Source organism: Anguilla rostrata, chromosome 1, assembly GCF_018555375.3.
Source record: "Anguilla rostrata isolate EN2019 chromosome 1, ASM1855537v3, whole genome shotgun sequence".
NCBI lineage: Eukaryota > Metazoa > Chordata > Actinopteri > Anguilliformes > Anguillidae > Anguilla > Anguilla rostrata.
Genome location: NC_057933.1, coordinates 22,164,535 through 22,180,511, shown reverse-complemented (window position 1 = coordinate 22,180,511; position 15,977 = coordinate 22,164,535). Strand labels below are relative to the sequence as shown.

At 42.2% G+C, this 15,977-nt stretch overlaps 1 protein-coding gene across 6 annotated transcripts in view; it reads right to left on the bottom strand.

Annotated features, from left to right (window-relative positions):
* Nucleotides 1–15,977, bottom strand: part of akap6 (A kinase (PRKA) anchor protein 6) — a 169,539-nt gene that overhangs the window by 131,475 nt on the left and 22,087 nt on the right. For all 6 annotated transcript variants that reach the window (XM_064329976.1, XM_064329984.1, XM_064330007.1 and 3 more), the window contains one exon: nt 14,854–15,221. In XM_064329976.1, the coding sequence (XP_064186046.1) occupies nt 14,854–15,177 (324 nt within the window). In that variant the 5' untranslated portion in view covers nt 15,178–15,221. The remainder of the gene's footprint in view (nt 1–14,853; nt 15,222–15,977) is intronic.

Here is a 15,977-nt window from a genome sequence, read left to right as displayed (position 1 = left end):
AGCTAAAGACGTCAAGGATGAATCTTATTTCCAAAAGAAGCTGTCAGGTTTGAAATGTGTATACGCTCTTTGGAAATTTCACTTGTGCATTTATTTAACCTTTATAGTCAACCAGGGAAATCTCAACTCAATGATCTTCAGCGATTTCCCATGAAAGAGGTGGAGCAGCAGACCTTGTCCTCTGGCCCCACCTATTGGTTGCAATAATATTCATTTATTCTCTCTCTCACAATAAGGCGGGGGTGTTCTTTAATTCTCATTTCTTTACATTTTGCTTTATTTCCCTGGTCCATTCTGAACACAAAATAAGAAAGAAAGGGCGAATAGGAAAGAGTAGTTTTCAAAATAACAGCAACGTTTTCATAAGAATTTGGATATCCCAGTTAGCAGTGACATCGTTGAGGAGTGATGCTGAAACTGAGCACATATGGGAACAAGGGTGTTTCCTTCCCTCTTTCCTTAAACAACTGGAATGTTCTCAGTCAGAGTGGTCAGTTAGCCCCTTCTGGGTCACAAGGAGGTGAGGGGACAAGGAGGACACTTTCTTAAAGTATTCAAATGTAGCCTTGATCTGCCGGCTTTTGTCTTCAGCCTTAAATCAGCAACAAATGGAGCCCCAGAAAATCAGCTAAGGCGAGTTAACTGTGTAATGAAGTGTTTTAATTGACCAATGAGGTCTGTGCTGAGCAACGGAAAACAGTCCACTCTGCGGCCTGCACTGAACTATTTATTTATTTATTTATTTATTTATAGCAAAGTCTGCTCCTTACTAAGCTAGGAAACACAAACCTCATTCCATCATATCTGAGGGAAAAATAAGCTGCACGGCCAGCAACTTCCAATCCACAACGGCACCATTGCCCGTGGTAATATCCGTTTGTGGTCAGCCATTGCCTTTTTATAATCCCCTCGTTTTTCCCCTTTGCCTCCACAGCCCATTAGTTGGACAGCTACTGCAATGCGTTCAGTAATTACTGGCGATTCGTTTTCGGAAATGTCGGTCACATTACCACGCGACTGAAATGTATTCTTTTTGAAAGGCCTGATCGGTACAGCCTGTGTACGCAACCGTTTCCTCATGCGGCTGGTTCAAATGACCCGGCTAGTTCCGACAAAATACAGCCAGACGAAAGGCATTAAAGTGTCTCATACACCTGGTTCATCTGTTTCTTTAATAAAATATTTACGCTCTCATTCTACACTTTTATAAAATTACTATTTTATGCAATATGCACATTTGTGACTTACAAGTAACATATGGAGGCAACGTGTGCTGCTTTTTTTGTAATCTGCTCCAGCTATCATTCAGGACCTTTTCACAATACTGAACAGACCAAAGTCTTACAACTTGCCAATGCGACAAGATTCTCAGATATAGGAGGCATTAATTATATTGTCATTAAGCAATGTATCATAACGGTTAGCGAACTGGGGTTGCTATTCAAAGGTAGCAGGTTCAATTCCCAGGAGTCGCAAATTCTGCTGTAGCCTTGAGCAGGGTATTTAACCTGTATTGCTTCAGTAAAAAAATAATCTGCAATATGCTCTGAATAAGAGCTTCTGCTAAATGCCATAAATGTAAATCACCACATCACCACAAGGGGCACTGCTGCAGAAAACATGGAGAAATATTGACTTGAACAGTCACAGTTAATGCTGAATTGACATACTCTCCACTAGATGGCACCATTATCCCGTGAATTTGATAATGTCTGAAAGAGGCCAAACTAATTAATGGAATCTCTTACTTCAAGGGTAAAGTAAGGTTTATGGGCTACCGTTGGAATCTCTGCATTTATTCAGTATTTCATAACAATAATACAGAGGGAAAAAAAGAAGACACTATTATTCTGTTCCCACAGAGGGTGTGGAAAATAATTATTTTCTTAGACCGCAGTTTCATTTTAAGTAAGAAATCATTACTAGCCAACAGCTCAAAAAAACCTCACAAATGCATCTCAAATGAACTACCGCTAATTTATAATGCTAGCAGCCATAACGTTCTGTTCCTTCTCATGTTTAACAGTTGTAGTTGAATGGGGCTGGGCCTGTTTACTACTAGGATGGGAGACCTCTCGGAAATATGGCTGCTGGAGGTTGGCCTTCTGGGCCATTAGGGGGCACTCTTTCCTTCAAACTAAAGAAAACACTTCCCAGTGCAGAAGATGGCATTGTGCCACAGAAGGTGCCATGCTTTATAAAGTGATAGTGCACTTTCTGGGGATTATTGTTTTTGTTTTTGTTTTCATTTTTGAGTGTGTTTTTCATTGACCTAAACAGTTATACGTACAATTAAGGATGCTTTCTGAAGACCAGCCTGCTTTACAATTGGCATAGGGCATTCAGGCATGCCAATTGTGCTTTAAAGCAACAACATACATTTCAAATAGCTCAAAAAAGCCACTTATACAGCAGCATTATATTAATATAGTATATTCACAATGCTAAACATGAATATCAGTTTTCACATCATGCAGATCCTTCTTCCCTTCTTGTAGGTCAAGCAGTACAAGCTATTCGCTCTCATGGACCTGCATAATAATGTTGGTAATTGTCACATTCGATCTGCCGATGAAGCGGATTGGTCTCGGCAACGTCGGGTGGTGGAGAGAGCACACGCATCTGGGTTGCGTTAACCAATCAGCCCGAGTGCTTAAGGGTGTGTTCCTCACCACAGTTCGGGGCTGAGACCGGGAGTACACACCAAGAGGGTGAGTCTGTTTGAGTTTCGTCTGTCCCAACAAAAAGACAGAACAAGAAACTGGTCAACTGAACAGTTGGCCAGCTGGGTTTTGCTTTCTTTTGTCTTTGCTGCTTTAGTTTGTTGTTCATTGTTGTTGCCTGTAACTGGTGAGTGGGAAGGGTGAAGGTGTCCATTTCATACTCACCCTGATTTCCAGGTTGTCAATGTAAATGACAAGTGTTTCTGGCTAAATATAAGTACAATACACAGAAAGACTGTTTCTTGAGGAACAAAAGTACTCTTTAAATAGAGCAGAGAGATTTACGGAGGTGACAAATTAAGGGATTTCCTGGAAGGACGTACAGTGAGGAAAAAGCAGATTTGGCAAATGCACAAATATTATGTCATTTTCACAGAGGTGTTTAACCAGTAAGTCCAAGGGAGAGCCAAGGGAGAAAACAGTCAAATACTACTGAGTGCTTCCATACAACACAAAGCCCTGCAACAGTAAACTATTAGTGTTTTAAATGCATCTTGCTTTCATTTCATGTAAACTGTACATATTGCATACTTACACAACCAGAATCTATTTATAGCATTGCTAAAAACGTATTGCTAAACTTGAATGTCTTCATCATCATCAACAACAACAAGCTATGCAATCAGACAGTCACATTTTGTTCTTAAGAATGTCCCCACAACACTGGCCCTGGATGAGGCTCTTGCCAGTCTGACTACGTCAGTTGTGTTCTGTTGCTGAGATCGAGGTGAAGCCTAATTGCTTGTACCACCGGTCCGAGAGGGGGTTTCAGTCAGTGCATTAAACTGGCACACAAGGCTTAAAGGCCCTCTCATTTCCACACAGCGATAGGTTAGGTTACATTTCCACCAGGACCCCGGGCTTTATCTGACACAGGAGAAGAAAATCAATGCTTCGGGTGGAGGAATGGATTCGGATACCGTGGCCTCCGAGCGGATCGCTGTCCACACCCCATCCCCTGCAAACCGCAAAAAGCATTCTACCTCAGAAAGCCTCAGAGCACTGCCCGTCTTTCACAAATGATATTTCGTTATTTGCCGATATTTAGCACATTACCGTGCAGAAACCTGAAGCCATTTCAAATGTGATGTGCAGAGGATGATAAGGACCCCGCGATTTCCGCCACCCTAGAGGGCATCGCCAACGCGCAAACATCCAGCCCCAGTTAAATCAGACCCTCTTGCCCCCACAGATCAGCCCAGGGATGGCTTTTTCCAAATGAAAGCAATCCATCAGATGCGTAAAGCGTAATGAAGGGCAACGGCGAGGCACGAGCGGGAAACCGCCCGTTTGAAGCGGCCCTGCGCCATCCTACGGCAGCTCACAAGCCCCCGTGGTGTCTGTGGACGAGGGTCAAACCCCCGACCAGCTCGCAGCCTTTCCTTCATACGCTTAAAGCCAGTGCTGAGAAGACTGGCAGGATTAAAACAAAATGTCGGCGGATAAATTATTCAGGAAGTCAACCATTAATTATGAAATTTCCCTTTCAATTTCAACAATGCAAAGCTCTAACATTGAACATTGAAAAATTAGCATTTTGCACTCACATCATAATTTGGGAAAAATATGTTTTCGCCCTGTGGAAGATATGAGAACCAATGCAAGGCTTTGTAGCATCCGCATCTAGCCATTACCTTTAATTTTTACACAATTATTGCCATTATGTTCCACAGAAATTAGCAACTAATTATTTTTATGATTATTATGATAACACTATGATTCAATAAAGTGCAAATGTCCCACCATCCCACATCTGACTATATCAGAGAAAAAGAAAAACAAAGGGATGTAGCTTTAACAAAAATGAAGACTCTAGCTAGTGCAGCTAACCTAATTTCAAATGCCAAAGATGTCTTAGAGAGATGTGAGCCCAGTGAACAGGAAAAACAAATTGTTGTTAGAGGTTGTTGTTGTTTTTCACTCCCCGTCTAGATCACATGAGCACAGCCCACTCAATCTCCTGTTCTGGCCACTGGATCAAAACGCAGGTTAAAATGTAAAATGGCAGCCGTAAAGTATGAAGTCCATCATTTCACCGTCTTCTTTTTGAGGACATGCGTGGTCCGGTGAGGGCTTACTCCATTAGTGCCAGTGAAAATCACATTAGACCCAGCTGCTTTCTTTCACATCACAGCCTCCCTCCATCAATCCCTCCATACGCAGCCCGACCCTTTCAGCCGAGCTCACACAGGTCCACCCTATTATACTGTGGAATGAGATTACTAAGGTTTTTTGTTTTCCTGTCTTTTACTATAGGGGCTTGGCTGCTCGACTCTTAAAGAGATTTCATTAAAAGCTCTCTTCCTGTGAGATATGCCAAGTTTGATTGATGCGTGCTGTGCTTTCTGGACCAATGGGCCAAAGGTCTCCAACCCTGATGTGGGAGGAGCATGGGTGGGCGGAGCCAACCAGGGTAGGCACAGCCCCCTGAAATCATAAGAGTGGATGGAGACTCCCACTTGCTCCCTGAGCTATAACCTACTGTACAATTCTAACACTGATTCAGTGCCCTTAGACCAGGGATCTCCTACACAGTTAATTACACTGCCATGTCATTTCACTTGGTGTATTTGGTTACTGTTACTTTGCTTTTTCAAGTGAACACAAAGACCAACATGGCCTAGGGCTCTCCAGGGCTACAGCTGACAATACCAGTCTTAGACAGTGACAGGAGAATTGTGGGATCAGTCCCCCCACTGACCCATAAGCAGGGCCTTCAATTTGGAGCCCCCTGCCCATCAGCTTCCCCCATGGCAGTGTAGAGACGCATCGGTTTAATGGCCCCATAATGGCCTCATCCCACCCAGGCGCCGTACTCAAGTGTCAGTCTACTTCCTGCTTTTCCAGCTGTCCTGCCAGGGGCCCTACAGATTACTCATCATCCTTCATACTGGATCTGATCATGCAGGAGATGAAAGGCTTTTTATAATGCGACACAAAACAAAGCAAATGTAGGACTCTCTCTGCCTAAACCTCATCAGAGGACATTGTGCTGCTCTAAAGTTCTGCCCGGTGACGCCCTTCCTCAGTGGGTTTATTGTCATGCGCTCATGGCTCTGATGTTGCTGTAAATCTCTCCTGTGTACAAACATTGTGTACAAACCTCTCCTTTTCTCCACAGCAATGACCGTGCGCTGAGCTCTGAAGTCCTATTTAAATCTCATATATGGCACTTCTGTTGCACCCTTGGTACTTCAGTTGGAATACTCCAGCAAAGAACTTACTGTGCTAAAGGTCAGAGAAAGGGCGTCAGTGCAGTATAATGGTAAAGGAACTGGGCCGGTAAGGTTGCTGCTGGTACACTGCCATTATACTCTTGAACAAAGTACTTAACCTGAATTTATTCAGTACATTTCCAGCTCTCTATATGGATTGCATGTAAAAAGAAAATAAAGTTGTGTAAATCACTGTGGATAAGAGTGTCTGCTAAATGCCTGTAATGTCGTGTAATTAATTAGAACAATCAATGCAATGTCTTACTGCATAAATCTACCATTCAGTGCAGTGCAGAAATATACTATTCAGTGCACACAAAACAACACAAACTGGGCATTAAAAAGATTAAAACCCATTTCATTAGCAGCTTTCAGACATGGGACTTGGCAACTTTTCCAGTACTGCTAGTGGCTTCTCTTGCTCACAACAACTATCCCATGTATTAATAGGTTGACAGCATTCACATATGAAGATGCCAGTAATTTCTGTCTGAACGACCAGCGGTCAAATACTTGAAAAGAACCAACAGTGTGATTTGTATAGGTCAGGATCATAACTAAGATATACATATAGACCCCACAAGTTATGATTCTGTTAACTTTAGCTCATTAGCCAGAGAAGCTAGCTAACGTTTAGTAGCTTGCTAGTGATGAAAAAGTGAATCATAACAGCTAACGGCCATTTCAATATGGACATACTGTATACCTACAGACTTTAGAAACTTTTGTGTAACTAAATGACTTGAATGTACAGTATGACAGTGACAGACAGTACTGTATATGTAGTTAGTATGGCCTATCATTTATTTAGTGTACATGCTCAGTTTACTTCTTGAAGATACAATGTAGCTGTATGGATGTCTTAAAGAAACAAGTGAAGTTTAGCAGGCTTGATCTGTTAAGTTATGGCTTTTCTCACACTAACACAGAAATAGAACATTTCCACTAAAGTTACAGCACATGGTCTGGAGTTGGCACATTGCCAGAGCTTTTCTATAATGGCAACTTACATGACCCTTAAATGGTCAAGGTCCATATTATTTCAGCATAAGGTTGCATGGGTGAAAAGGGTTATGGGTTATGAGTCCACTGCATATACATAATTATCCGTTTAAAAAAAAAAAAACACAAATCCCGAGATGATGTCTAATCATAACCACAGCCATACAATATTTTACACTTCAGTACGATATTCAGGTCACGTTGCGACTCTATTCGCTGTAATTGGTTGGGAAACGTCCTGCCATAACTTCACTGTCTGGCTAATGACAGTGCCGATAATGGGATTTTTTCCCCTGCTTTGTGCCGGGCCCGAGCAGCAACCTCACCGTCTTTCTCGCCCAGAGGGACGCCGCCGCGACACAAAGGAATCGGTCACACTTCAATAACACCCCGCTTCAGGAGACGGCATTCTCAGAATTCCTCCCTGCAACAACCGGCTACTTTATGGAAGAAAGGGAATATCTGTCAGCATGCCGGTCTGTGAATAAGGGGACCACGGCCAAAGCCCCAGGATCGTAGCTGGGCCTGCACTGTGGGCTGCCGTGCAACAAAATACAAAATACAAAATATAAACTCTTTCTACACAAGAGTTTCATGCACCTACTTATAGAGCTCATACTTTAATGGCATTTTGGGTGGTTTAATCAAGAAATTCAGCTAGGGAAAGCATTTGGTTTGACATCCCAAGCATTAAGCTAGTGAGCCCAAATATCAATAGCATTATTTGACTGGCTTTTGCCTTTTCTTACCTGTGGAGTGCTTGAGAATAGCAAATTACCTATCCACTGGACATGTGCACAAACAGGCTAGCGACTGCAAGCTTCAGCAGGGGCAGAGGCAGGGTCAGAAACAGGAGCTAATCTCGTGGTACAAATGAGATAAGTTAAATCAATCAGTGGAGCTTCATTAGAGGATGTTCCAAAATGCATGTCAGCACATTATCGTAGGCTTGCAGCAAAGAAGTACGCAAGTTCATAGCTGCCATATAAAGTACAGTTCCCAAGCTCAAGGACTGCATCACAATCCATTATTTTGCTCCATCCTCACACTCTACAAACTCCCCTTTTTGAGATGTCATTACTAACTTTTTTGATAGTCCAATCCACCCATAAGCAGGGTATGAAGCATTTTTCATAGCCCCTCTTATACATTAAATGTTTAGTCTTTACTGAGAGGAAGAAAATACACTAAGCAAGCTAAGCAATGCTAACTAGCTACATCAGGAAGGCAGCAAGGCAGCTATCTCCCTAGCTACAAGTGTCAATGTTCATTGTCTTCTTGACATTCTAGCTATGGTATTCATTCATAATATAGTTATATAGCATTATCAGATAATTAACCAGTTAGAAATCATTTACAGGTGTTGTTTATTTCCTACATTACAGTATTAATACATTGCAACATTATTTACGGCATTTGAAATACATCAAGAAGCTTGATAAATGTACTATGGTGGTACATACATGGTATGTTTGCCAGTACATACTAGAAATACAGTTTGTAGTATGTACATTTTCAAACACAGCCACTGACTTAGCATATGATTGATGTGTTTAAACACACCACATGGGATTCACGATTTAATATTTAGGAAAACCTAACATTTATCCTAAGCTCCAATCAGATACATATAAAACTGAGAACTACTTTGCTTTATTATTCTTATTCAGAGAGCAGACCTAAGTGCCCTTTAAACAGGATCCTACCTTCCATTAATAAAGATGAGAGCATTTCTGTACCACCCACCACCACCCCCACCCCCCACACCACCACCCCTCCCACCGCCAACACATCCGTCATCAAAAGGTCAAGGCGGACAGAGTCCATTTGGGTGTGGGTAATTATCCACTCATAAGGGTCAGAATGATGCAGCTCTAATGCAATTGTACGGCCGTGCAGCAGTGTAATTGTACAGTCATTTCGCAGAAGCCACAGCAGCTGCAAGGAAGAGGGAGAGAAGGCTTCGGCTGGTCTGATCTCTGGCGATGATTCAGCGTTTCAGCCATTTAAGGCTGTGGAAACACCGTCTCCCTTCCCTCCCTACGGACAAAGGAGGCGGGGCTTAAAAGCTGCTTTAGGCTGACCTCATTACCGAGGACACGGTGCCTAAGTGAAGCGCCCCCAGGTGAAAGTAACGAGAGGTGACCCCTGTCGGAAAGCAGAGGGCCGCGAGTCATTTGGAATGCAGAGGTGTAATGCACGCGCCGCCGGATTGGGGAGAGGCTAAAAAAAGACCTGCTTCCAGCTGTTACCACCGCCGCACTGCGTTTCCCAGCACAACTGCAAAAAAATAAAATAAATAAAAAGCTAAATTACCTGGAGGCTGTCCCTCAGTGCTGTTCATTAATGTGGAGGCTGTGGCTCCTCCCCCCCCCCCCCCCACCGGCCCCCCGCAACCCTTCCCCCACCACCTTCGCTTGTTACCCGCCCTGCTCTGCAGAACTGTAAATACACAGAGCAAGAGTGGCTCTTGTGCATGCACCGGCGAGAGAAATAATCTGCCTCCTGCCCCATGGGAAACAACCCGTCCGTCACACTGTCGCCGGGGGCAACCGGCTCCATTCAGACCTCGAGAGCAGCTGGGGAGACAACGCCCAGAATCTGTCGCTGGTGTATGTTCATATTCACATTCATCCTAGTCATCGCAGAGTTTATTGTATCAAAGCAACCACTGAGATAGAACTGGCATATTCTGAAGGTTAACTCAGTTAATGTCCTTTTAAATTAACAGAGAGCTTCAGCCTAAGATCAGCAGTACCCAGCTGACCCCACCCCCTAACAGTAGGCCACATAAAAGCTATATATAATTGTAAAAATCCTCCAGTTAAAAATTATATAAATAGGCCATTTAACTAAAAAAATGTTCTCCTTATTATAATGTAAAATACAGAGTACAAAGATATTGGTCTTCATAATTTCTATGCAAAATTAATATGCATTCACATTACATTGTATTGTTTTAGAGTTGGTTATGAAAGTCTTAAGTTGAAATGTACAAGTAGACATGTACAATTTGTAAAAATGGAATGAATTAAGAAATGGAATCCACACTGATGAATTCAGAAGTCCAGAGTTTTTTTTCTTTTTTTGCCTTCATATCTTTATTTCTCCTAATGGATGGTAAATGGACTGCATTTATATAGCGCTTTTATCCAAAGCGCTTTACAATTGATGCCAAATGACAGAGCAGTCTGGTCTCTCCTGTGGGCACCATAAACACCTGCAGCACTCATCACGTGAGTGGCTGTGTCCTTGCTGTTCTAGAGGGCAGCGGCGTGCCTTTGCCTGAGAAAGGAACTGGCAGTGCCAGCCAGAGAGAAACATCTGTTCTACTATCCCGAGTTACATTACATTACATTCCATTTATTTGGCAGACGCTTTTATCCAAAGCGACGTACAAAAAGTGCATTTCGTGGTCATGGACAACTACTAAACACAGGTTCAATAAGATACAATACTTATTTTGTACAGCTATTTCTAGCCAAGAACACGGTTTAGTTCACACAGTGAACACTACTATTCTGACCTAACCTCTGCAAAGCCAACTAGGCAGAAGAACAAGCCACAGTATTAGGACAAATACAAATTACCAAAAAGTGCTGGAATAGGGGAACATGTAACAAGTGTCATGAAAGTGTTCCCAGCACTTCCCCGAATGACATCACACCACATAAAGTGACATCATCGCTAAAGAGCCTTAAAAAACAAAGTATCAAATTACTTTAACAGAGCAGGCTTGCCATGAACTGAATGGAGAGGCACTGTCACAGATAATCACAGCATGGCTACTTTCTGGCTGTGGTGTTCAGACCATTTAGGTGGTTGTCTGCGGTAGCGATCTCACCACTACTGGAATTACAGCTTGGTGTGAGGTAATAACTGTTTGCCTCAGTTTATCTGTACTCAATCTTCAGCAGAGGCAGAGGCAGAACTAGGTCTGCAGACAAAGTCAGCTGAGCTGGTAAAGCAGTTACATCACAGCACATTACACTGAATTCTGGGATGTGACAGGACAGACTCTGCCAGACTGCTCGTAAACCTGGGTGCTGCTCTAAGACAAAAGGCCAAGAGAGAACAAATGACAATGTATGCAAGACACTAACTGAAAATGGCTCTCAAGAGCCACGTGACTCGCTACTGTACGTCACCCAGTAAGTGCACGTACCAGTACGAGCTTACATCTCATTACATCACATCATTACATCATTGTCACACATACGCACGTGCGCACACACGCACGCACACACATGCACGCACATAAATACACACCCTCGTCCAAATCATACAAACTACAGTATTTTTCCAACACAATATTCTAGAATATACATATGAAACTGGCTAATGAGACTGGACACATTTTGAGTAATCCAACTGATGATGAGTAATTACATTTTCAGTCATGTAATTTTTAATCAGCACCAGACTTACCTTTGGAAAGTAACCCAACACTGGTTAATCAGCTTAAACTGTACTGACAGAACATACAAATAGGCCTACATTTATTGGGATGTGACTTTCTACAGGAATATAAACAAACTGGAGTACATTCCAACACAACCAGCTTTTAAGAAAAATAAATGTATGGAAAATCCTGCAATGCTCAATGCTAAAAAGACAAAAAAAAATGTGAACACATGATTGTAATTATAAAATAAAACAAAGTGAAAATATTTGGTTGTTCTGACCTGCTGAAAATACAGTGGACTTCAGGTTTATTCTTCCAGATTCAGTTCTAGTCAACAGATAAAAAATATGTACTGACTATAAATTCAACTCCCTAAAACAACAAATTAGAATGTATGGTAAAAATAAAAATATCAAGTGCGTCTCAAAAGATGGTCTGAATTTAACTGCGATTATTTAAATGAGCAGAATTAATTTTTAGTACTCATTGGTGGATTTGTTCAGTGCCAGTTAAGATTACTCTGCTCAAAGAGAGAATAAACAGACACCATGGTCATAGTGGCAGAGACAGCCAAATACAGTAGCTAATTAGATAGAGAAAAGCCAGCTACGTGCAGCTGGCCACAATGACAAAGGCATACCCATGATTCATCTGACAATGACAAGATGCTATAACCATAAAACTAATCAGCAGAACAATGTCATGCTGTCCGACATATCTGGAAATTAATGTTACTGATGCTAACAGAACAGGATTTCTTGCGTGGTTTGAATGAATATGATGACTAAAAATCTAATTAGGACAGCAACTTTGGAACAAACCTTAATTTAAAAAAAAACTGCAATGGCTTTATGTCAGCTTATTAGGTCTAGTCTGTGTCAACAAATCTTAGATACGGTATAATGGAACATTCTGCATATCTTATTTTCAGCTTACCACCATGATAATTGTTACAGTTTAAAAATCCCCACACTTGCTGCAGAACATGGCTACAAGGCTATGGGCTGAGTGAAAATAATTCATGTTTTCTAACCATAACAGAACTATCACAGTAGCAATACCATAATATAACATCATTAAAGCGATCATACACATGCAGACATATCTACATGTGTACCAAAGAACATTGTGCAAATTAGTATTAAAGGTACTACTTAGGACAGCATATCTTTTTGTGAACTGAAATAAATGCTATCAAATGTAATATGCATTAATAACACAACTTTTTTGGAACATTAGTTTTACCAGTGCATGACCTACCCTCGTTGTGAGAGTGTACTGTACTTTTGATGGTTTCTGTGGAATACTCTGTGAATAAATGCTATGCTTGTAAATCCTCAAATTGACAGGCTTATAATAACAGACTGTATAACAGCTCTTATCTCCTCCCTAATGTGGAGCATTCAATTTCACATACCTTTTACTTTTTACCTTTTCCAACAACTTAAATTAATGCAGAGACAATAAAGGCAATGAGCTGTTTCAAAGCTATTGCCTATTTCACAGTAATGTCATGCTATCTGTGTAATATATGTCCACAAATCAAAATTAAATAACAGAATTGCATCAGTCTCTATCATCAAACGTGGGAAGGCGAGAATTACTCTGATATAGGCTATTACTTCCTTTGTAGTATTCTAGCTTTCCATCACGTCGTGCACTATTCCCAATGCTTCAACATAACTTCATTCTGAAGGAGTTCCTGATTACACTATCCTCAATGGGTCCACACAGCACCACTCCATCCAATTCCATTATTCCATTAAAACAAGACTACTGAGCACCTCCTGGTTAGAAATCACACAGTTGCCTTGCTTTCCAGACTACATTATTACACATTCTACATATTCTGCTTGGTTCAACATGACAGTGCGGTCACTAGTAAAACTTGCACTTCACAACCATGCTTATATTACTTATAAGCATCTCCTAAATAATCAGAAGGCTGAGAGTGGTTCTGACCCATACTCTTCTGCCAGAATCAATGGGATCTCTGTCCCACAGCTGATTAATCTATTTTATTCCTGACTAGGCTCAGAACTGTAAGATTCTAATGACCCGAAGCCCCTCTCTGATTGACTCCTACAACTTAACAGCTTGAAACTGTCTTGAATCCCAGATATATTTAGCTCCATCTCAGTGCTGGTCGCTGTGCTCTAATCCTATGGATTTAGAGAGAACATCACACCCCAAAGACCACAAAAATTATGCTATTGCACTGTAGAGTTTTATCCAACTAGCTGGCTTCAAAATACAAACAGGACAGTCATGTTGCATTGGGTCTTACGCCGAGCCTAGCATTTATTCTCACAAAGCTAGACAGGCTATCTGAAGTTATGTACAGCAGTACTTACAATATTGCTTTGACGGTGCATCAATCTGGCAGCACTGCTGCAGGCTTTCCAAAACACTGTTGTTGAACAAATCCAATAGTTCATAAAAACATTTTTTCTCCTCATTTTTGTATAAATTCATCAATACACCCAACACAGGTCTGTGAACTTGTCTGAGAAGGAGTTCACTTGTTCTACAGTATGACCACCCATATCAGGAGGGCAGGTATACTATCCAGGTATACTATCCAAGTTACGCCTTGGTGGGGCGGCATGTTTTTTTCCTTCCAATTACATCAAAAATGCTTGAGTACCACAATCAATAATTCTCCCCATTGGACATTTTGCTACATCAGCCAATAGCAACATTGCATACACACGCAAAATGGACACGTGTTTTAAAAAAAACTGCGGCCGCCATCTTTGGTTTATGTTCTGTGTTTTTTCATCTTACCATCTGAAGAGAATGTGGTCATTCAGACTTTATGTGTAAACCAGTATTTATTAAACAGTCATATTTATTTATTTATTTGCTTGCGCCCAATGTGAAGCAGACCACACGCTAATTTGGAATGGCCAAACTGCAGCCGAGTTCATGTGCAAACACCACCGCCAATTCGGGGGTGGGTAGACAACCACGGTTCTCCTCCGAAACACGTGCCATTGCCAGCTGTTTACTACAACTAAGCATGCACAGAGTAGAGTCGGAGGAAGACCTTTCATATGTGGCTTTAAGATGCAGTCCACGGGCACCTGATTGACCAGCACAGGTCACAAGATAACAATGAAGCACGAACCCCCAACTAACTGAACCCTCCTATATACCAGAGGCGACACAATTGCCAATTGGGGTTGCCCTGTGGAGGTACTGGCCACAGTCGGCACCAGTGCAGTTTGGATTCAATCTGAGATTGTGGGGCTCATTTATGCACCACAGCATGGTGCCTCAACTGAATGAACCACCCAGTAGCCCAGGTATTTGCGATATGTATAAACTTGATGACATAATCATCATTAGCTCATCAACAGTAGGAGGTCCATGCTTTTTACATCACCGTAAATGGTTACGTTTTTTAAATAAATCACCAACACACAAAGCAAATAAAGGAAAGCAATCAACTTCTATGAGATCTCTACACACGGGAGTAAGAGAATGCCATGGGCTGCCCCCTCACCTTGAGCTGCACCAGATGCACGTCCACGTGCTTGTTGAGGGTGTCCTGTTGGACGGAGTGGGTGAGGTCGCGAACCCTAGCCGTGGTGGCGCGCAGCCAGGTCTCAATTTCAGGGAGGTGCAGCACCACCTTCCAGTCGGCGCCGGTGTGAAGAGGCGGGGGCTTCTGGTGGCGTCGGGCGGGGTCCTGCTCCCTGACCGGCCCGTCACTGCCGGTGCCCTCCCCCGACCCCTCGTCCTTGGCGCAGGGGTCGAGGGTGGGGGTGACGGAGGTTATCATGGGCGAGGCGGCCTCGCTGGCCATCGGGGAAACGACGATGCTCATGGTGAAAAATGGCTAGATGCTGGGAACGGGGTCTTCTCCTTCAGCTGCAGAGGGAAAGGGAAAGGGGGAGAGAGAAGAGAAAGGGAGAGAGGGAGGGGAAGGAAGAGGCACATTAATGAATAACTATTAGGCGAAGAAGCCAGGAAAGCAGATACGTTTATGGAGCGGAAAGCCGACAGGGTAATTTCGGATGCAAATCCACAGCCGCAGTCTTTCATGCTCTGCTACCGAGTAAATTAGACGCCGTTCTACAGAGGGCATCTAATACTGGAGGAGCTGGTCTGCTGGATGAGATCCTTCCCTATCAGCTCTTTTTCTGTTATCTCGCTCATGATTTGATCACTACTTGAACAAAACTCAAAGGATGAGGGTGGGATCGTGTATGTGTGAATGCATGCAACTTTTGTGTGGTAGTGAGTGTGCTTTTTTTACTTCATGTATGAAATTTATCTTTCTACAGTGTTACTGGTTTACATTCCTATTAAATATTCATCATAAGATTTATTTGTTGTTCTTTCCTGTCTATTGAATGGTTGAAAACTGACTCTTTAAGCCCTGGATTCAATTTTGCCACACAAACCACCTCAATAAACATGGAAAAGAACACCAATACCCTGATGGGATATGGCACTTGTACCCTTGAGCAATTTAACTAAACTGAATTGCTTCAGATGCACTGTAAAACCCAAGAGTTAAAGCTACTCAAATGATTTGAAGAAACCGATTACCTTGAATAATCTGAGGAGTGCAAATGAATCTCAAATATTCACTTGTCTATCCCTTCAGTTAAACTTGTCTCT